This window comes from Crotalus tigris, unplaced genomic scaffold (assembly GCF_016545835.1).
Source record: "Crotalus tigris isolate CLP2741 ecotype Arizona unplaced genomic scaffold, ASM1654583v1 scf7180000018217.1405312, whole genome shotgun sequence".
NCBI classification, from domain to species: domain Eukaryota; kingdom Metazoa; phylum Chordata; class Lepidosauria; order Squamata; family Viperidae; genus Crotalus; species Crotalus tigris.
This window is the reverse complement of record NW_024096887.1, coordinates 955675-978221: the sequence shown is the minus strand read 5'-3', so window position 1 is coordinate 978221 and position 22547 is coordinate 955675. Positions and strand designations below refer to the sequence as shown.

At 42.9% G+C, this 22547-nt stretch overlaps 1 protein-coding gene across 5 annotated transcripts in view; it reads left to right on the top strand.

Moving 5' to 3' along the window:
• DDR2 (discoidin domain receptor tyrosine kinase 2) overlaps nucleotides 1–22547 on the top strand; it is a 114599-nt gene that overhangs the window by 9220 nt on the left and 82832 nt on the right. For 3 of the 5 annotated variants that reach the window (XM_039348982.1, XM_039348981.1, XM_039348980.1), the window contains one exon: nucleotides 3962–4073. In XM_039348982.1, the coding sequence (XP_039204916.1) occupies nucleotides 3986–4073 (88 nt within the window). In that variant the 5' untranslated portion in view covers nucleotides 3962–3985. The remainder of the gene's footprint in view (nucleotides 1–3961; nucleotides 4074–22547) is intronic. The other 2 variants (XM_039348984.1, XM_039348983.1) reach the window with 1 other exon arrangement.

Below are 22547 nucleotides of genomic sequence, written 5' to 3'. Positions count from 1 at the left end.
GAGGTGCTGTCTGTGGGTGGAGATGCCACTGAGTGCGTTCTCCTGCGTTTGTGGGTACTTCAGTGCAGTTCACTTCTTCACCACTAGGGGTCACTTGCTGCGGGTCAGCTACCAGGATGCTCTGGCTTCGAGGTTCACCCTTAGTCCACTAGAGGGCCTTCTCTGGGTGCGGTTAAAGGGTTGCATGTAGTGCCTCCTTTAACCACTAGGGGGTGTCTGAAGAAAGGCCAGCCAAATTCTTCCTATTACCACGTTACTGCTAGTAGCCACTGAGAGAATGTAGAGGTACAAACTCCCACCTGGCAACCGTACTGCTAGTGGCCACTGAGAGAATGTAGAGGTACAAACTCCCACCTGGCAACCGTACTGCTAGTGGCCACTGAGAGAATGTAGAGGTACAAACTCTCACCTGGCTACCGTTGAGTTGCAGGCTGGGACCCTGGGTCATCAGCTGTGATGATAAGCAAGAGAATTGGCTTCGCTTTCTTCTGCCTAAGTTCCCTCAAACTGGAACAGCTTGGTGTTCAGCTTGAGTGAGTGAGTGAATGCTTCTGGTGAGTTCACTCTGTGCCTTCTAGGGGGTGTTGGTAGCTTAGGATAACTTCAAGTAGCTTGCACTCTAACTTTCAGATTCACTACGATGCTATTGGGGTTGGTTCTGCCTCTGTAACCAGATGCCTTGTCCCATAACATTGGCTGAAATTCCAAGCTATGGCTGGGAAGGAGATTAATTGCTTTCCTTAGTGACTTGTTGCTAAGGCAACTGGACTAATAAAACAGCATTCATCCGGAGAATTAATTGCCCTTTTATAGCCCTCGGGAGCCTCTTGCTGTTCTCTTTGGTGTTAGAAGTCAGGCTTTACATGCAAGAAACAATAGCGTAGATTTTTCTTTTTCTACTTTGTAATGTGAACATCACAATATTTCCTTGCAAAGAGATCCAAAGGTAATTTAAAAACAAACACGAAGCACTTTATAATTTACTTTGAAGCGTTGGCTAGCAAGCAGAATTTGACTGGTAATGAATCTTTGCCAGCAGAGGCTTCTCAAACAGCGAATTAGCAAAACAATGCCTCTGAATCACTCCTTGAAGGCTGTCTTTAACACAACCGCGCTGGTTTTGCTATCTCAGAGATTACTTTTGCAGGCAATTCAAGGAGATTAGTCACATCGAGTTACTACTTGCAAGAAAGTATCTGCATTACTTCCTTAAGGGTTAATGTAGAGAAAAGGCTAACAAATTTGATTCTCTTTCTTTAAACTGTTGCAGCTTTGAGAGGAGAATTAATCTTTGTCAATTTACTATTCTGTTCCAAACTGAACAGGTTGCTTTCTGTCCAATCCAAACAGATAGATAACTCAGAAGAATAAACAGAAAATGTTGCTTTTATTTCTAGGAATTCTAAACAATAACTCACTGTTATGTAGATCCATCCAGAAACATACTTTGCAATATTGGTTTATTCCCCAGGTAAATTGACATTCGATTTCCCCCTCTTCTCTTCCTGAGCGTTACATGTTGGTGAGGATCTCCTAACCATGCGGCTAGTGAACAAAGGATCCCATCTGGCTTGTATCCAGGAAGTCTCTCAATGACCTTTGATACTCCTCCCACTGACCCATCAACATACGTAGCATTTAACCCAATAACTGCCAGACAGTCCAACACACTGATACCTGCTCTCTAGTTAGGGCTACATAGAGCTATACGTTCCATGGAGCTATACGTTTCAGAATACTTTTAGTTAGTACCATCTAACCGCAGAACAAGATAGACAAGATAAAATTCTATAAGATATTGGGGGTCAGTGGCCATTGTATTGTGTTATAGTAATCCAATTTTGTGAAAAGATCCAGAAGAATACTGTGGACAATGGTATCAAAACCTGCTAAAAGTTCCAAGAGAGCCAACTGGAACAATCCTTTATCCTCCAATATGTAAATTATTCACCAAGGTAACAAAAACAATTGCTGTGGAAAGGAAGCTCTCCCACCCTCCCTCACTGGGGTATACACTTGATTATTTATTTGATGTGAAGTAAACATAATTGCAATTTGTTTATTATTTTGATTAATTCTTTGTTATACTTGATGCAGTGTTTTTTAATTTTCTTATTGTAGATGGTTTTGTAGGTCATTTAATGGTTTATAGTGGCATATAAACCTAATAATCAAGCAAGCATGCAAACAAATAGCTGACTTATCTTCATCCAACTGAATTGGATATCGAAAAGGAGTATTTCATGCAGAAGTTGTGTGGCAAGGCTCTTTCCTTACCTATTTCATATAATAATATATTACTTATAACCAGCCATTTTTAAATGGGTGGTTCTTTAATACTGCCCTACTTAAATCAGCCAATCCAGGAGAGCCTCCCTGGGTAAGGAAAGTGTTTAAGACAGTGGTTCTCAACCTTTTTAATGCCGCAACCCCCAACTGGTCCTAAGTCGAGGACTACCCAACCGGTCGTAAGTCGAGGACTACCCAACTGGTCATAAGTCGAGGACTACCCAACTGGTCATAAGTCAAGGACTTTCCCTGTGAAGGAGCACCACGCATGCGTGGTGCCGCCCCCTGCGCTGGCCGAGGTGTAGCTGGCAAGGGGCAGCGACGATGCAGGGCAACCACCGGCTGGGCCACCAGCTGGCCCAGCCCAAGGGAGATAAGGCACCCGCCGGGCCCCATGTGGGCCAGCAATCCTCCCTGCACCCGGCAGCCTTCCACCTCCCACCCCGGCCCTCTTTTACTTACATTTTTAGTAGTTGCTCAGCAGGGAGGGGTGGAAACTTCCAGACAGTTCGCCTTCGCTGCAGACAACTTGCAGCACCGTTTGCAGAATGGGACTTTTGGCGGACTCAGCAGGGCAGAGACAGCCTGGACAATTCCTATTGGCTTTTGAAAGCCAATAGAATTAGACTCTATTCAAGAGAGTCTATTCTATTGGCTTTCAAAAGCCAATAGAATAAAAGGGAGTAGCACAGCTAAGGAAAAGGGGGGAAAAAATGGCGGACTGCATTGTTTGGCGACCCCCGTGAAATGGTCATTCGACCCCAAATGGGGTCGCGACCCACAGGTTGAGAACCGCTGGTTTAAGATTTGAGGAAACGATTGTAGTACAAGGACTCAATAAAAAGTACCACCCTACACAAATTACTAAGATTTACAATGTAAAAAAGAACCCAAAACTGCAGGAAAAACATGCCTGTACAGATTCTCTCAAGCTGATCTGTCACAACACAGCTCATTAAAAGTATTACACACAAAAACTTAACTTCCTTTCTTCCACCACTTCTCCTGTATGTTAAATCCTCAGCTGGACTTGGAGTAAGGAAATAGCTCTTGCCAGCTGCCTTGCCAGCCACCCAGTTTCCTGAAGGTCTGCAAGGTGGGATGGGCTAGTGGTCACCATTGGGTGATCTGGTGGGACAGCTAGGTATGAGAGAAAAGATGGCATGCATATTGCACAGCAACCTGATCTGTCACACCATTTATTAACAATATAAGAACAGAAGAAAAACTTGCTGAATCAGACCCTAGACCCATCTGGTCTGTTGTTCTGTGCCACAAAGTGGCCAATTGGATGCATCTGGGAAGCTCCCAAGCCTGGACTGAAAGGAAATAGGCTCCTTCCATGGTTGCTTCCCAGAAACTGAAGATACTCTGCTTATGATTTAAGAGGTAATAAATGGTTATCAATATTGTAGCCATTAATAGCTTATTCTCTATGAAACTGTATAATTTTCTTTTTAAACCATTCAGATTGGCTACCATTACAACTGCTAGCAGTCCCTGATATATACGTTCTTATAGGTATCTAATGACTATCAGATTTTTTTGTTTTGTTTTATTAAATTTTAAGGTCAAAAGAAACTTATGTCCCTGCTTTCAAAGTCACCCATTATTGCTTTACTCACAATAAGTATTTTGTTAATTATAGACTCTGACCCTCTTCTTTTGGTAGGAAAATTGGTGGGAAGATTCAAAGATGCTTGTTTCTTCTCAGAGACTGATGCCTCTGCTTTTCCTGCTGCTGCTGGAGGTTCCAATTGCTGTGAAAACTCAAGTCAACCCAGGTAAATGAGAACAGTGTTGCTACTGCTAGTGTTGGGTGAGGTCCACAAAATGAAAGAACTGGAATATATCATAGTTTCCTAAAGGGAGTAGCTGATTCCAGGGATTGTTGGAGAGGGACAAAAAAGAGGATTTCTCTGTTAAGAGAAAGATGACAAAGAAAGCCCAGGTCAGTTAACGAGCCATAAAACGTTTGTGCCTATAAGCAACTTTTGGTGGTGACAATTGCACGAGACATAAACAGAGAGTCTATCCAAAATATTTGAAAGTGACCAGTATATTCACTAAAATAGTGAAATTTTAAAAAGTTAGAATGGAATCCCAAGACTTATTTCAATATTTTGGGGTTTTCTTTATGCACTACATTTATGAGAACACTACTTTTAATGGACAAAAAAGGGAGAAGAACAAGAAGAATTGAGTATGCAGTTAGAAGGAGGAATGGGGGGGGGGGCTTCAAATAAATATTCTTCCCCAAATTCTTTACTAGGGATATGGACAAGTAGAATATATACATCCTTAACCTGCAATGATAATTTTATCATCATTTTAAGAATCCTATGACTTCAACCCCAAATGGTTGTGTGTGCCTGTGGATAATAGGGCATGTTAGTTAATTCTGGATCTCCTGAGTTCCACCTCCAATTACAAAGTTTATCCTCTTTGTGTTCCAAGATCTGAAAATTCCAGATGAGATTATTTTCTAGTCAGATTTTAGATTCTGCCATAGACTTTGCCTTAATAGTCCATGATATTTATTTTTGACTGTTCTACTAAGCTGTAATCAAGAGGGTTTTTTAAAATATAAGTCTATTTTTCATTTATGATCTATTTCTCTTCTGTCTTCTGTTTCTATCTCTTTTGCCTCAACACCATCAGTAACCTAAGGGTCCATGAACATTAAAGTGTAAAGCACCAATTTTTTTCTACTATTAGAGATACTAAGTTCAAGGGGCTGCGGCTGTGGTATGAAATTGTCAGGTAAAGTCCAGTTGGAAAATCAAACAAAAACTCATATTGAGCTAGGTATTTTCAATAGAAGCTGGGACAACCAATTATAGATAGAAATCACTTATCTTCTCTGAACTTGTGGAAACATAATTTGAAATCTGGAATCACACTATTCAGGCAGCATTAACTCACATAATTTTCAAGATATTTTCCTTTAATTTAATCTAAAGACTTCAACCTACAGATATTGTGGGAATGCAGATAATGGTAAATCATTTGTAGCCAAGTGTAGTGAGGTGACATGAAAGGAGATAAAATGATGAAATGATTGGTGGACTCAAGGAAAGATGTTAACTGAAGTGAATGTCTGTAGTAAAATGTAAGCTTTGAGAAACAATAATCTTTAGGATTGTTATTTTGTGAGAAACAATAATCTTTAGGATTGTTATTTTGTGAATCCTCGTTCTATGCCCAACCTTTGTCTATTAACACATATTCTTCCAGTTCTTGGATTAGCCGAAAATTATGCTGCCTTAAATAGCTCATGTCTGACAGCTGGGATCTATTTTCTTTCAGTACAAAGTTGGTGATTGGTATTGTTCTTGCAGATTTAATGCAAGAGAATTTAAGAAAAAATATTCTCCTGCTTTATTTTCCCTTCCACCGAGTACTGTCAGCCAATGGGAAAAACAGCAACAGTAATAATTACTTTCCTAGTGATTGCAACTGAAGGCAGGTTTTGACTGATGGCTAGACCTATGGGGTCAGCTCACTAACAAAGTGTAATGTCACTTGGTGAAGAAGACATGTGGTATGTGGTGTGTGAATGGGCCACTTGATGAAGTAGTGAGATTTACCTATTTTATTTTGCAGCCTCTGCAATCCTCTTTACTTCACTGGGCAGTCTTCCCCAATCCATGGTCCAATGCTTGTGAATGCTATAGCAGGCAGGCAAATGGCTCTCTGCACATGATTCAAGGGACATCCTTTTTTCTATTGTTGCTCCCAATACTGTACAAGCTTCCATTTGCAGTAGGAAAGCAGTCATCTCTATCTTCCAGTTTACCAGTGACCTGTAGGGAGGAATGGACTGGTACTCATCACTGGATGATCTAAGCCAGTGGTGTCAAACTCGCAACATCACGTGATGTGTTGTGACGTATCACAACTCAATGGGGTGGGCGCGGGTTTCGCTATGATGCATGCGGCCTGTGGGCCGGCAGTTTGACACCCCTGATCTAAACAGAATGGTATGGGGCAGACGATGGCACACAAAAAATTCTAAACTTCATGTGTTTGTGTGTATCATTTATATTTCTAAATATGTATTCTACTTTTTTAATCAAGCATTGTATGGGGAGATGCTTGTGTGGAAGTCAGAGACCAGTCTCTTCCATAACCCCATCCCATAACCTCAACTGACCTCAGACGGCAATACCTAGTGATCAAAAAGAAGGAGGTATGACTGCAGCCTAAAGTAGCCAATAAGAGCTCAGCAGATGCCATTCTGTTTATTTCATCCACAAGGTAACACATATTTGCCTGTAGCCATAAAACTTTTCCAAATTATTATTTAGAACAGCCCATAGTCTAATTTTACTCTGTTCTCAACTCTAAGTGTTTCATTTGCACTTCCTTCCTCCTTATTTTCCCCACCACCAGAAAATATATGTCTGGCAATGCAGATGAGTATTGGGGAGCTGTAATAGATAGGTAAAAGGCCCTTTGCTTTCACTGACCTCTTCTGACTTCCTGTTTTCCACATCCAGGTCTTTTGCAAGATCTTAACTTGGTTCTGAATATGTAGGTCATTGAGCAACAAAAATGAAATTTCTGACCAGCCTATTCTTTCAGCACAACTCTAGCTACATGTGGCCAATGGAATCCTAGTTTATTCTAGCTGCAATTTTACTTTGAGGAAGGTCTACATCTTCAGTAAAAAAAATTACATTTGCACTGGGCCAAATGTCATTCTTTTGCAGCAAGGAATCATTAAATAGCTGGGTTCTGGTTGCTCTTCAACATTTTCTCAGTGACAGGTGGAAACTTTCCTGAATGTTAAAAAGGAACCAAATTTTAAAATACTCTTTAATATACCCTCAGGCTTTTGAATGCATATACTACTTTTCCTAGTGCTTTATAAAAAGAGAGTTCATGTTGTGTTGAAAAATACATGGAGAACCCTGGTATTTGTAGTACTTTGAAGTAACTAAGGATTGTTTCAGCACCTTTTAAAATAAATGCCATACATGCATTATATTCAGATTGATCTGTTTTTTTCTTTATCTTGATATCAAAATATTCTTGCTTATTGTTTTTCTTCTTTAAGATTCACAGGCATATATCATCCATTAAGTTTGTTGGATCCTGCAGCCAGGTATACGTATATCCAGTTGTGTGAATCTTACTGGAGAATATCAAATTTCATGTAAAACAACTAAGGTCTTAAATTTTTCAAAACAGGAGGTCTCACTTAGTTGAAATAAGGCATAAGCTCTGGTTTCATGAACCGAATGTTCTTCTGTCAGTTTTGCCCTCTCTAATTATTTGCCTGATTTTCTTAAGAAGCAGTTAGTAAAAAGCGAGTTAATCAATATTACAAAAGAAAAATCTTCCTCCCTGCCATTTCCCCACAAAAATCCCTTGCAGATGGTATTAATTTTCCATAATGTAATGACAGCAAATGGCATATTTGTGCAGATGTTTGATGATGGAAAATAGCACCCTCCAAGGCTTTATATATGTGTCTTTATCTTTGAGTCACCCTTGACTTGTGACTACATGAACAAATGCTTGCATTTTCTAAGCAACATTTTTCAGAACTGCCTTCCCTTTTTCCTAAGGCTAAGAGAATGACTGGCTCCAATTCTCCAATTGGCTCCAGGCCTAAGGCAGAAGCTGAACCCATGGTCTCCTGGTCTCTAGCCCAGTGCCTGTGAGCCATACACCACCCTGGGCTCCAGAAAAGTGCTTAAAGACCCCTGTTTTATGAAAAATAGTAATCTGCCTAGAGTTGTTGGGAGTAGGGCAGCCTATAAATTGAATAAATGCATGTTTAAAAATCCTGATAATTCTGGATGGCTGCAAACAGTATTTTCTCTATCTCTTTGCAGTCATCTCATAGCCCTAACTCCATGATAAATACATTATTACTTTAAAAAAAAGATTCCAGTATAAATAACTGCACGGCAAACATATAACCTATTCTGGATCTCAGTCCCCTGCTTCCAGGTGTCCAAGATTACTGGAAACCACACCATTTATATTTCCTATGTGTAATAACTATGTAGTTAATTTTCTTCCTGGAGGACATGGCATTAATGGTGAAGCAGAAGACGAAATAGAGATATGTGGAACTATAAACATCAGCACTGAATTGGTTAGTGTTCTAGATCTAGAAGAATAGTACTGTAATATTACAATGGAGCTCTGAGTACATTGAAAAGGCAACGTGCATCCTTTATATGCCCCTTGTATTTTCAATCAAAACGCTAAACATAGCCAGCATCATAGTACAACTAAAATTACTGAATTTATTTGGGTGAACACAATAGTTGAATAGGATTTGTTTAAATGAATGTGGGCTGTTTCAGGCACTTGAAATTACAGTTTTAATAATTAAATAGTTCTTTTAGTGCACTTACAATTATTATCTCACTTGATCTCTTTCAAACTGAAAGTCCATCTGTCACAGGGCTCTGCTTCCAGTAGCACTTGGCTAGTAGTTTGTAGAAAACCTAGGACCTGGGCAGGAATTCTCATTTCTGCTATTTATCTCAGCAGTCTGACACCGAGAGGCACACTTCTGAATCTGTAGGTACTGTTAGCTATGGTTATTAATGGACTTATCCTTCATTAATTTCTAACAGAATGGCATTAAGCCATTCTTGCCACTAGCCAGCTACTGTATCTTTTTGCAGGAAATTCTATACATATGAGAAATATTTCATTTCTTCTGTCCTAACTGAATACAATTTTAATGGATCAGATCACTCCAATCTATACTATTCTGGAATGTGTGGGCTATGTTGAATATTTTAGACCATGGTTTAGAAGTTTTAATATCATTCCTGTTAGGTTTAGTTGTATGCATAATAGCAAGAGATTTGTAAGAATTGTAATCTAAAAGATCTGCAAGATGGCTAGTTGGTTATCCTTGGATTGGAGCAGGATTCCTCTGTGTAAAAAGTTCAGTTGAGTTCCATTTTTTCATGCCACATGTAGCTTGTTTTTTTAAGAATTAACTTCCAGATATCTTATGAACAGAGTTTTGGGCTGGGTCCAGCGGTCAGACAGTAAATACTGTAAAATAAGCAGCTCTTTGAGAAGTTCTTCTGCAGCTAGGCTTACAAAAATAATGCCAGGTAGCCGAGCAAAGCCTTCTGAAATGCTTTGGCAAACCTCTTGCAAATCAGAAGCATTGGTAGTTTTCCATTTCTAAAAACTGGAGGAAGAGGCTGGGAATGGATCTATTCCACTATGTCTCCAAGGTACATGCTCCCTGATCTGAGGGCTAAACAGAAAATACATAAAATGTATCCTCTTTTGGATTTTATTTACTTTACTATAAGCTTTGCTGGCCAGTCTGTATTCAGACTGCTAAATATGGTGCAGAGAAAATCTCATTCTGTCCCCTTTGCCACAGTTCATTGCTTGGAAAACAGAAAACCCACTGTACTTACAGAGAATTTAAAATGAAATCCTGATGTTTGTATCTGATACGTATCTATTGTGTCCTACAGTATGTTAGTCAAAAGGTATAATGACAGACCCAAAAGGTCCCAGGTTGATCCTTGCCCAGTTAGAAACTCTTACCTTTTCCCAGGATCTACAAGAGGGCCCTATGACACTTCGCCATGGCCAACTCACCACGGCCAACTCTTCACAGGACATCTCATTGGTGGACAAAAGTTGCACTAATATCAAAGAAATGGTGGAATAGAATCATTAAAGAAAGGATGCAAAAAGAATGATTATTTTTGAAATAATTAAAAGGATTGTGCTGTCTTTCTTCTACTTCCCCAATTCAGGTTTCTCTTTTCTTCATCACATCTCCATGCAGTTTTGTTCCTCTAATTCCCTTCTTTTTACCCCAAGCAATACCTGATCTGGTTTATTGTTGTTGTTATTAATTGCAAAGTCATGTCTGACCCATCGTGACCCCATGGACAACGTTCCTCCAGGTCTTCCTGTCCTCTACCATCTCCTGGAGTCCATTTAAGTTCACACCTACTGCTTCAGTGACTCCATCCAGCCACCTCATTCTCTGTTGTCCCATTCTTCTATTGCCCTCAATCTTTCTCAGCATTAGGCCCTTCTCCAGTGAGTCGTTCCTTCTCATTAGGTGGCCAAAGTATTTGAGTTTCAACTTCAGGATCTGGCCTTCTAAAGAGCAGTCGGGGTTGATCTCTTCTAGGACTGACCGGTTTGAACGCTTTGCAGTCCAAGGGACTCACAGGAGTCTTCTCCAGCACTATAGTTCAAAGGCCTCAATTATTTTGCGCTCAGCCTTTCTTATGGTCCAACTTTCACATCCATACATTGCAACTGGGAAAACCATGGCCTTGACTATACGCACTTTTGTTCGCAGGATGATGTCTCTGCTTTTTAGTATGCTGTCTAGATTTGCCATAGCTTTCCTCCCCAGGAGCAAGCATCTTTTAATTTCTTGACTGCAGGCTGAGGTGATCTTGGAGCCCAGGAAAATAAATCTGTCACTACCTCTGTTAAGTTTTCCGTTCATTCGCAATTGACGAAGACACGTGGTGAAAACAACAAGCTCTTTATTACTCTTCTCCTACAACCAAGCAAACAGCAAAAGGCACGCAGGCCTTTTATAGTGCCAAAACCCTGGACGTTGTGAACCAATAGGAATTGACCATTTTTGCGCCTTGCGCATGAGCTCAAGGCTGGCGCCATTCTGTCTGGTCCCGGGCAGCTTTTGGTTTGCCTGGGACCATTTGCAACAATTCTGAGCCTGCTCTCAGGTCTTGCAGGCTCAGGACACAACACCCCTCCCCCCTAGATGAAACACACCTAGCTTATGCACAGGTGCACTGTGCAATGCAGGAAAAGTGGAACACAGATGCATTAGTCAAATGCAAGGAGGGTGGAAATGCTCAGGTCTGCACGCAGGCAAACACCTTTCAAATAATTATTAACTCAAATAAAATATATCCAAAATCAAAACAGTATATGAGACTCCTTCTAAGTGTTAACCCCCTCATTCAGTGACCTCATAGCAAGGTTCCTTATGTGTTGACAGGAACCTCACATAATCTCCTAGATGTTTAGGTGGGCACTTGGCCCGCTGCGACCTTCTAAGGGCCAGTGAGGGTGCCTGGCCTACCTGCTCGCCTACCAGGCTAGGCAGGCCAGGACTTTGATGCCCCAAATACCCAGGTGACCCACCCAGCTGCTGACTGGCTGGACCCTCTGAGTCCAAGACAGCATACCTTGGAGGGATGGAAGTCCCCGAGTCCACAATGGACTCCTCTTGGGAACACTGTTCCTCGAGCCCAAGGCCAGCAGTTGAAGAGGCCTGACTGGTGGAAGTGCCCCAGTACTCCGTAGCCCCTGAGCATGCACCAGAGGTGCCAAAGTCAGGAGCCGCCCCCATGGCAAACCCCCTTGCTACTGACTTCCTTTTCGGAGTAATAGCTGAATTATGAGAGTGCCCCTGTTGGACTTCCCTTTCTATGGCTGTGTGTGATTTATGTGGATACCCCCAGTCTGTCTCCCTGTCTGGAGCACTATCTGACATGTTTGAATAATGTGGATACCCCCGGTGTGACTCCCTGCCTGGAGCAATAACGGATGTGCGGGGTGACCCCCTATCCTGGGAATTCCTGCTGGGAGCATTTGCAGAATCTTGGGATGACCCCCAAGCAGCCTCAGCAGCTTGTGAAGCCCTGTTAGGTCTGAGAACCTGTGACCCAGAATGCATATTATGGTCCTCCCCCCCCCCAGAGCAGAGCCAGGAGTGGAAACGTGGCTGTCCAGTCTCCAACGCAGTTGGTCTATGTGTCTGCGAAGAACGCAGCCATCATCCAAGGCAACTTCGTATGACAATGGCCCAGAGACCTTGCAGACCACAGCTGTGACCCAGAGATGTCCAGGCCCATAGTTCCTTGCCCAAACCAGATCGCCAACCTGAAGTCTCCTAGGTGCCTGCGGTTGTGACACCTGTGAAGCCACTCAGTCTGGGTGCAACCTGTCCAGTTTGGTGATGAGGCGGCAATCCCAGCGGAGTTCTGCAGGGCTCTTCCCTGTGGCTGTGCAAGGTGTGGTGCGGTGTGCAAGAAGGAAATCTGCTAACCTGTGATGCCAGTTACCGTAAGTCAGTTTCTTGAGAGCATCTTTGGTCGTGGACACCATCTCTGCCTGTCCATTGGAGGATGGGTGGAAGGGAGCAGAAGTTGCATGCCGGATCAAGTTGGCCTGAAGAAAAGCCTGGAACTCAAAAGAGGTAAATTGAGGGCCATTATCTGAAACCAGGATATCTGGAAGCCTGTGTGATGCAAAAGTTCCTCTCAACACCTGGATGGTCCTGGCAGTAGTAGTGGAGGAAACAGGAACAACCTCTAGCCACTTGGAATGGCTGTCAACGATGAGAAGGAAGAATTGCCCCTGAAAGGGCCCAACATAATCTATATGCACCCATGACCATGTAGTTTGAGTTTCCTCCCACCTATGTACTGGGGCCTGAGGCATTTCAGGCCATAACTGTTGCCACACTTGGCACCTGTGCACCTGAGCCTCGATGGCTTTATCGAGTCCAGGCCACCATAGATGGCTGCCTGCAAGCGCTTTCATCCTTACTGTACCAGGATGTCCCTCATGCAGAGAGAGCAAGATTCTAGACCTCAATGAGGCTGGGATTACTACCCTACTACCCCATAACAGGCACCCCTTGAAAGTGGAAAGTTCATGCTGCTTGTGCCAGAAGCTTTGAAACTCAGTATTTGGGCACGTGTCAGGCCATCCAGACAACACCCAGGTCAGCACGTGTAAGCGTATGATCAGTGGCAGTTTCAGCAGCCACATCCCTAGCATTGAGGGGAGATTCAGGCAACTCCTCAATGGAAAGAATATTAATGGCAGGAGCAGGATCTGCCTCTATCTGTTTAAGAGATAATCTGCTGAGGCCATCAGCATGGCCCATTTCTTTTCCAGGTTTATGAATTAGAGTGTAGTCATATGCTGACAGGAAAATGGACCATCTCAGCATATGTGTCTATTTGTTAGTGGTAAACAAATCCAGCAAAGGCTTATGGTCTGTGTAACCCATGAAGTTGCGGCCATATAAGAAATCATGGAATTTCTTTATGCCAGCCACTATGGCCAAGGCTTCTCTGTCAATCTGAGTGTAATTCCGTTCTGCAGATGACAGAGTCCTTGAGTAGTAGGCCACAGGGACTTGTATCTCATCAGCCTTCAGATGGCTAAGTACTGCTCCTAAAACAGCATTTGAAGAGAGCAAAGCCTTAACCTCATTGAAACTCCTGTCATGGACTTTAGTCCACTGCCATGGAGCTTGCTTGTCTAAGAGCTGGTGTAACAGCTCAGCCACTGCAGCCTTATGTGGAAGGAATGCGTGATAGAAATTTAAAAGCCCCAAGAAAGCTTGCAGCTCACTTTTGGACTTGGGCCTTGGGGCCTGCTGAATTGCTTGAAGCTTGGATTCAGCAGGGTGAATGCCTTGGGCATCAATTCTGAACCCTAAGAAGTCAGTGGAAGTGACTCCTATCTTGCATTTATCCTGCTTCAATTTAAGGCCTGCTTTGCGAAAACGAAGCAAAACAGCCCTTAACCTTTCTGCTAAATTTTGAGATGACTCCACAGCAATGAGGACATCATCAAAGTAGGGACAGACCCCAGGAATACCATGAAGTGTGCTCTCCATGACACTTTGGAATATGCCAGGGTCTACATTTACCCCAAATTGCAGTCTTTTGACCTTGAAGGCCCCCCTGTGAGTTACAATCTCTGGGCCTCTGCAGATGCATCATCAACAGGTAACTGTTGATAGGCCTGTGCCAGGTCAAGTTTCACAAAAATACACCCCCCCTTGAGGGAGGCCAGAATATGGCTTACAACTGGCACTGGATATGTGTGCTGTTGCAACGCTTTATTCTGTGTGCACTTATAGTCTGCACATATACGAACTTCCCCATTAGCCTTTAGAGGCGTTACTATGGGGGTTTTCCATGGACTAGAATCTACAGGTTCTAAAATGCCTTGCCGGAGCAATTTGTTCAGCTCAGCATGTATCTTATTTTTGAGGGCAAAAGGCACCCTTCTAGGCTTGACCCTAAAGGGCGTGATAGTTGGGTCTAACCGTAGTGCAATGGGAGGCCCCTTGTAGGATCCTAGCTCTGAACTAAACATATCCGCAAACTCCTTGCAAACCTCTGCAAGGCCCAACGTTTGCAAGTTGTGCAGCCCAGTTACTTGGATTCCCAGAGCCTCGAACCAATCGAGTCCAATAAGACTCATACGTTCACCCCCAACTACCACCACATCCAGGAAACCTTCAAAATCCTTACGCTGTACCTTGAGTGTGGCCTCACCCTTTACACAGACCTTACAATTTTGAAAATCAGTTAGTATTAGATTCGATGGCCTGAGTTTAACTCGAAGGCCACTACTGCTGCAAATCCTTTTGAAGGTGCTAAGTGAAATAATTGATAGAGCGGACACAGGGTCCAACTCCATTAATAAGGGAACCCCTTGCAACTTCACGTCAATGCGAAGTTTTTTCTTAAGGGGCTTGTGTGTTCCTGTCCTCAAAATACTCCTGCACGATGCACAGAAACCACCCTGTGTTGGCTGGGGACCCTAGTACCTTTCTGAAGCAATTCTTCCCGAGGTTGGATCTTCTGGCGACCCAAACAGATGGAGGCAATGTGGCCTTGCCTGCCGCACGCCCGGCAAATGGCGGAGCGAAACCTGCAGTCAGCTCACTTGTGGCGTCCTCCACACCCAAAGCACTGAAGAAATGCTGGGGCCTTGTCTGGATGTCCCTTCGGCCTTCTTTCTGTTGGCTTTTGAAGTCTGTCCATCTCCTCTTCAGGATCTGCTTCTGATTCTTCTCGAGCGTCCTCTTGATGGACGATAGCGGTGGCTGGAGGGTTCCTGCGAGCCACAAAGCCTTCACAGCACCGCCTGCTGCTTCTTCAGCTGCCACCTCTTGTAATGCATCTTGGAAGGAGACATCTTCTTTTGCAAAGATCTTTTGTTGTAAGTCTCTGCTTCTTAAGCCACACACTGTTATGGTTCCGGCTAATGAAACACTTCAAAGAACTTCCAGGCATTGATTCTCCTAAAAGTCTTTATTTATGTTACAAAATGTTAGCACAGGCATAACAAAGGTATGCCAAGATCTAAATTTTCTTCCCCTGAGCAATTAAATTATCAGCATGTTCCCTCCCTAAATTAGCTGTCATATATCACGCTATCCAATTAGTGTGAAGGTCAAAGGTTTCCTTCCTCTTTCTTTCCTGGGCTTTTCCCTCCACCCTCTTCTGCTCTGCATTAACTCTAAAAATACCAGACAGTTCTGCATATTGTCAAAGCAAGAATATACAGTATTTGCAGCATTGACATCCGGCCCCCTCTTACAAGAAGGACAGATCCTGTAAAGTGAACAAAAGCATATGTGAAGGGTTATCTTTCGGTTTGTTGGGGTGTTTCACATGAAACCTTTTGACCAATCTGTCAGCTTTCACTTCACTGGATTTCACCCAGGTGGCTTCAGACAACGGGTATCCCTTCCATTGTATTAGGTACTGCAATTTCCCTTTAAAAATTCTAGAGCCAAGAATACGTTTTACTTCATAGTGGGTCTGTCCCGCAATTACGAGGGACCCAGGTGCCTTCTTTGGAGGAAGTCTTAAAGTGGAGCCCCGATAAGGCTTCAACAAGCTACAATGGAAAACTGGGTGAATTTTCCCTAAAAGTCTAGGGAGTTTTAGTTTTACTGTGACAGGGTTGATGATCCTTACTATGGGGAAAGGCCCCATACTGCCTGCTGATCCACTGGCTGTTGAGCTCTCTGCTGCTGGCCAGCGGGGGCTGGTGGTGCCCCCTGGTGCTGTAGGCCTCTCAATGGCTGATGGATGAGTGGGGTTTGTTGCTGGGCCTCCCTCATCTTGGGCCCACTGGCTGTCGCTCTCTTGGCTTTTGCACCACCCCAACTGCTACAAGGCCTCTATTAGATGTGGTATGCTCAGCTGCTGCTGATCATCCATCTGCTGGGGAGCCCCATCTATCCATTGCTGCAGATGCCTCAGACTGGAATTCCCTCCCTCTTCAGGGTTGGGGTCCCTGGCAGGGGAAGACAGGATCTGACAGGCTTTCTGCTGGGCCATGGGAGGGGTATAGACTCCTTTCTCCAGGAATTGAGTTCTGCTTTTCACTTCTGGGTTTTGAAATCTTTCCAGCGACTCACTCAAAACTTTGTTATCTCTGCATTCTGCTTTTGAAGTCTTTGCTCTTGGCTGGGAGATCTGCCAAATTCCTTCTCCCTCGGCTGGCTGGCTGCCGTTCCACTGATTTATATTTGTCTGCCAAAATTCATCTTCCCACAGCATGCTGTCTTCAAGTAAACTCCCCTTTCTCATGATAGATTTTTTTCCCCTGAATCTTTATCAGCTCCTCTCAAGCTTAGAGGCAGTGGACAGAGTTCAGGATCCCAGGTCATTTGAAAAGGAGTTAGATCTTGGCATGATGTTATGGTTCCAGCTAATGAAACACTTCAAAGAACTTCCAGGCATTGATTCTCCTAAAAGTCTTTATTTATTTACAAAATGTCAGCACAGGCATAACAAAGGTATGCCAAGATCTAAATTCTCTTCCCCTGAGCAATTAAATTATCAGCATGTTCCCTCCCTAAATTAGCTGTCATATATCACATTATCCAATTAAGTGTGAAGGTCAAAGGTTTCCTTCCTCTCTCTTTCCCGGGCTTTTCCCTCCACCCTCTTCTGCTCTGCATTAACTCTAAAAATACCAGACAGTTCTGCATATTGTCAAAGCAAGAATATACAGTATTTGCAGCATTGACACACACAAAGCGATCTCACAGCCTCTCTTCCAGATCCTTGAACTCACAAGGCCTGGCTGCTTGCCTTAAGGCAGCAATAAAGTCTGCAGCAGATTCACCCGGCCTCTGGTCTCTCTGCTCAAATGCATGGCTCCAAGCAATAACAGATAATTTCGGCTGGAAATGTTCCTTCAACATCTTCTTCAAGTCAGCATACGATACTGACTCCAGAAGTGCAGGGGCCACCAGATTTTCCGCGATGTCAAAAGCTTCCTGTCCGCAGGCACACAGAAGAGTTGCTGCCTTCAGGCTGTCTTCTCTTATTTGATTTACTCTAAAGTAGTTCTTCACCCGTGCTACGTATGAATTCCATCTCTCAGGGTGGGAAACATCAAAATCAGTCAAACGCCAATCTTCGACATCGTAATCTCTCCAGCCTTCGCTAATTGGCTCCTCTGCAAGCTACAATTTAGGAAAGGGTCCTTTTGCCGAGCTCAACTCCAGCGACACTGTACTGGCAGGCTGAGTCGCGAATGCAGGACGCCATCTTCCCGATCGTCAGGACCTCCTTGATGAGTCCTAATTCTTTTCCTTGCTTGCAGGGATCCCACCTTCGTCACCAGTGTTAAGTTTTCCATTTGTTAGCAATTGACAAAGACACATGGTGAAAACAAGGTCTTTATTACTCTTCTCCTACAACCAAGCAAACAGCAAAAGGCATGCAGGCCTTTTATAGTGCCAAAACCCTGGACACTGTGAACCAATAGGAATTGACCATTTTCGTGCCTTGCACATGTGCACAAGGCTGGCACCACTCTGTCTGGTCCCGGGCAGCTTTTGGTTTGCCTGGGACCATTTGCAACAATTCTGAGCCTGCTCTCAGCTCTTGTAGGCTCAGGACACAACCTCCATTTCTTCCCCATGTATTTGCCAGGAATTGAGAGGGCTGGATGCCATGATTTTGGTTTTCTTAATGTTGAGTTTCAAGCCAACTTTTGCACTCTCCTTCTTCACCCGCATCAAGAGGCTCTTTAGTTCCTCTTCACTTTTTGCCATTAGAGTGGTACAAAACAGTAAATTGGGAGGTTTTGGACAAGACATAATGGCCCAAAACAGATAAATCACACATTATATTATATGTGAATTAGAACAAGCATGTTGAATACTTTGTGTATTCTGAAGGGTAGTATAAATCTTCATTCTCCACTATTGCTAGAGTACATTCATGCTGGTAAGGATAATTTTTAATCACCCATTTATGTTTGGATGTTGATCTTTTTCAAAATTGTATGAATAAGACAACCTATAAAACGAATTATAATCCTAAAGCCTATTTATAGCCAGTAGTACCCTATTTTTATTTCATGAAATTATTTAGCAAAGGGCTAACCTTTCATTATGATGCAATAATTATAATATATTATGTTATATAATAATATCCTCCTTGTGTATTAAAATAATAGCTGCCATCTTGCTGTCCTGTCATTATGTAGTTGACAGTCACTAAAGACAAGCTTTTCCTGTTCCCTCCCATTGGTTGGCTGCATTACTTTTTTAATGGTAATTTGCTTTCTCTAGGTTTGAACTTACATAATTTATTCATCTATATATTTTGTTTTATCTGTAAAAAATAGAAAGATAGAGATACTTGTTTAAATGATTTCTAGAGCTGCCCATCTCATAGCAATGACTCTGGGGGTGTGCAAGATTAAATCTACCACCACAACCAGGTATAATCTGATACCCAGTTAAAACAACAACCCCCCCCCCCAAAAAAACCATGAACAGCAAAGCTCGCCTAATGACTTGAACCAAATGCTTGGGGAGAAGCCAGGTCTTTGGAGACTTCCCAAAGACTAACTGAGTCAGGGCCATCTGCAATGGCCCTGGATGGATGCTGTTCCACAGGGCAAGCACAGCCACAGAGATGGCACGATGCCTGGGTCGGACAAGGTGGCATTGCTGGATTGAAGGGACCCAGAGCATACCCTCCTGCTAGACTTGATGGCATAGGCAGAAACAGTGGGGAGACGCAGTCCTGCAAAGAGCCCGGTCCTGTGCTCCTGCCTTGGTACTGCTGCTGTGATAGCTTATTTACTAGGAAGTACACCTTCACAGTAGCGGCCCAGTACTGGCAAACTCCCCCCCCCCCCTGCGATGAGGCAGGCTCTCATTGCTCTGGCCTTCTGGAAGACCTTAAAAATTCAACATTTCCCCTATGCAGGATGAGACTGGGACCCAGTGATTATGATTCTTTATGTACTGGGCAGTACTGTTTTGAGACACCAGGAATTGTTTGTTTTTTATGGTCTTTTTATTGTTTATTTTCTGTTTTTATTGCTCTGTGAGCTGCCTAGATCAGTGGTTCTCAACCTGTGGGTCAGGATCCCATTTGGGGTCGAATGACCATTTCATGGGGGTCGCCAAACCATGCTGTCCACCATTTTGTTCCCTTTTCCCTAGCTGTCCTACTCCCTCTTATTGGTGGCCACACCCACTTGGGGGTCACCACAACATGGGGAACTATATTATGGGGTCACGGCATTAGAAAGGTTGAGAACCACTGGCCTAGATAGTCAGCTATATAAATGTCTTAAATAAATAAATATTACATCTTTTATCATTTAATCATTTAGTTTTTTTAAACTAAAAAAATTGTTTGAAATTGTTTTATGCTTTTATGATGGTGTTATGCTGACTTAGTTTGGTTGTTTTCTCCTGGGAAGCCCATTGCATATGTGCATGCGCGTGCACACATGCAGACCCACACCCACACCCATACATTTTAGGCCTTTCTAAATCAGTGCTGCCCAGATGGCACCAGTCAACGGGCCCACAGCAATCCTTTCCTCTGATTTCATGCAGGGCAAAAGAATAAGTATATAAGTCGTCATAAGCCATGCTTCTGGAGAAGCGTTTCTGTAGCTGTTTTAGTCCTTGTCTTCATCTTCTGTCTGTCAAGATGAAATGCTAGTTGAGATATTCTTTAATTTGAAAAATTCAGCAGAAGGGATTTAGAATAGAAGATCTAGCTTATTACAGAAGGAAAGACTTGTGCTATAAGACCAGGTTTGGCTGCAATCTGTTTTGGAGAGGGAAACAACACAGAATTGTGAAAGTAGAGAGCAGTGGAGCAGCCTCTAATATGGCTGAGGCAGCATCCGATTGATTCTGCCACCATTTCAGTATCAAATGCTTCATTCTTAGAAATTGTGATTTTTTTTTCATATGCTCTCTATTTAATCTTTTCTATCTTCCGAAGTTCTTCCGCTTACTATAGTAATTGGTGTTCTCCTCTCTAGTTCCAAGCTGACCAATATTTGCTTGTCTTTCCACCAATATAATATGTCCCCATCTTTGTAAGTAAACAAATAAAAAAACAAATAACTTGCTAGCATGCATGTTTCACTGATCCCATTCCATGGTCCACTGCCCAGAATCATTGGCATATAAATTTATTGTTACGATGATAATGCATTAGCCTAAATGTACTTGTTACATTTCTCTAGCAGTTTGCAAGTCCCTTCTGAGGGACTGCTATGAGAAGTGATAGTATGATAGTATGTAGTATTCAAAAATTATAAATGAATTAGAAGTCTAAAAAGCCATCCTAAGAATTATGCAGTATGGCACAAACTTGCATTCAAAAAACCTTTCCACATTCTATAATCATAGTAACATGCAATAAAGTGGTCAGTTTGTGTAATATGTAGAAGTGTGTGAAATATGTCTGAAGGAAGTTCAGTTATAAACAATACTTGCAGGACCATCACATTTGCATGAAGTAGAGGCTAGTTGGGGAACAGAGTAAAAAAATCCTTGCAATATTTAGGCTGTCCCATTAGTTGCAGAATCATGTAGTCACAATGCATGTTATGGATTTCAAAACAATATTTTGTTAGTGGAAATGAGATGAGAGGAATGTACAGTAGTCCTCGACTTAAACCACAATTGAGCCCAGAATTTATGTTGCTAAGTGAGAAATTTGTTAAATGAGTTTTGTCCCACTTTACGACTTTTCTTGTCACATTTGTTAAGTGAATCACAGCAGTTGTTAAATTAGTAACATAGTTGTTAAGTGAATCTTGCTTCCCCATTGACTTTGCTTGTCAGAAAGTTGCAAAAGATGGTCACATGACCCCGGGACACTGCAACCGTCATAAATATGAATCAGTCAATCAATCAATCAGAATAGAGCTGGAAAGGACTTTGGAGGTCTTCTAGTCCAACCCCCTGCTCAAGCAGGAGACCCTACCATTCCAGACAAATGGTTGTCCAGTCTTTTCTTAAAAACCTCCAATGATGGAGCATTCACAACTTCTGGTGGGAAGCAGTGGTTAATTGTTCTCACTGTTAGGAAGTTCCTCCTTAATTCCAGATTGCTTCTCTCTTTGATTAATTTCTATCCATTATTTTATGTCTTGCCTTCTGGTACTTTGAAAAATAAAATGACACACACCCCCTTTCTTTGTGGCAGCCACTCAAATACTGGAATAGTGCTGCCTTGTCACTCGTAATCCTTCTTTTTTCTAGACTGGCCATACACAGTTCCTTGGCTTACAACAGTTCATTTAGTAACTGTTCAAAGTTATAACAGCACTGAGAAAAGTGACTTAGGTCCATTTTTCACACTTAAGACAGTTGCAGCATCCCCATAGCCATGTCATCAAAATTCAGACACTTGTCAACTGGTTTGTATTTATGACGGTTTCAGTCTCCCAGAGTCATGTGCTCCTGTTTTGCAAACTTTTGATAAGCAAAGTCAGTGATGGTGAACCTTTTAGAGACGGAGTGTCCAAAAACCGCCCTCACCCTGCCCCGCATGCTCCACTCCACCCTGCTTCTGCCCCACCTCCACCCTGCCCGCCCACAGGGCCACCCGCAATTCCACAGCCCGCTGCAGATCGCCCAGGCAGCCCAGCAGCACCATGGTAGCCATGCCCTCCGCCTGTACTCCACAGCATCAACTGTACGCGCTGGGGCGCAAGGGCAGAGTCTTGTCCCCGCTGCCCAGCTGCCATGTCCTTGGCTGTGCTGCTCCTCGCAGGCCGTGCTGGGGCAGAGCCAGATTCGCTTAACATCCGTATTCCTAACTTAACAACTATGGTGATTCACTTAACAACTGTGGCAAGGAAGGTTGTCAAATGAAGCAAAATTCACTTAATAAATGTCTTGTTTGATGATGGAATTTTTGGGCTCAATTATGGTCATAAGTCCAGGGCTACCTATATTAAGCAGACGGGGAAAGGAATGTCTGTTTTGATCGATTTTGGGATGGAGCTGGAGGCTAGTATGGTTTGTTGTACAATCTGCCAGATGTTTAGACTGGATTTGGGATTTTTCTCCACCTATCAAGACCTTAGAATAGAAAAGAGCTGGAAGGGATCTCCTAAAGCAGGAGAACCTATACCATTTCAGACAAGTGACTGCCTAGTCTCTTCTTAAAAACCTCCAGTGATGGAGCACACACAATTTCTGA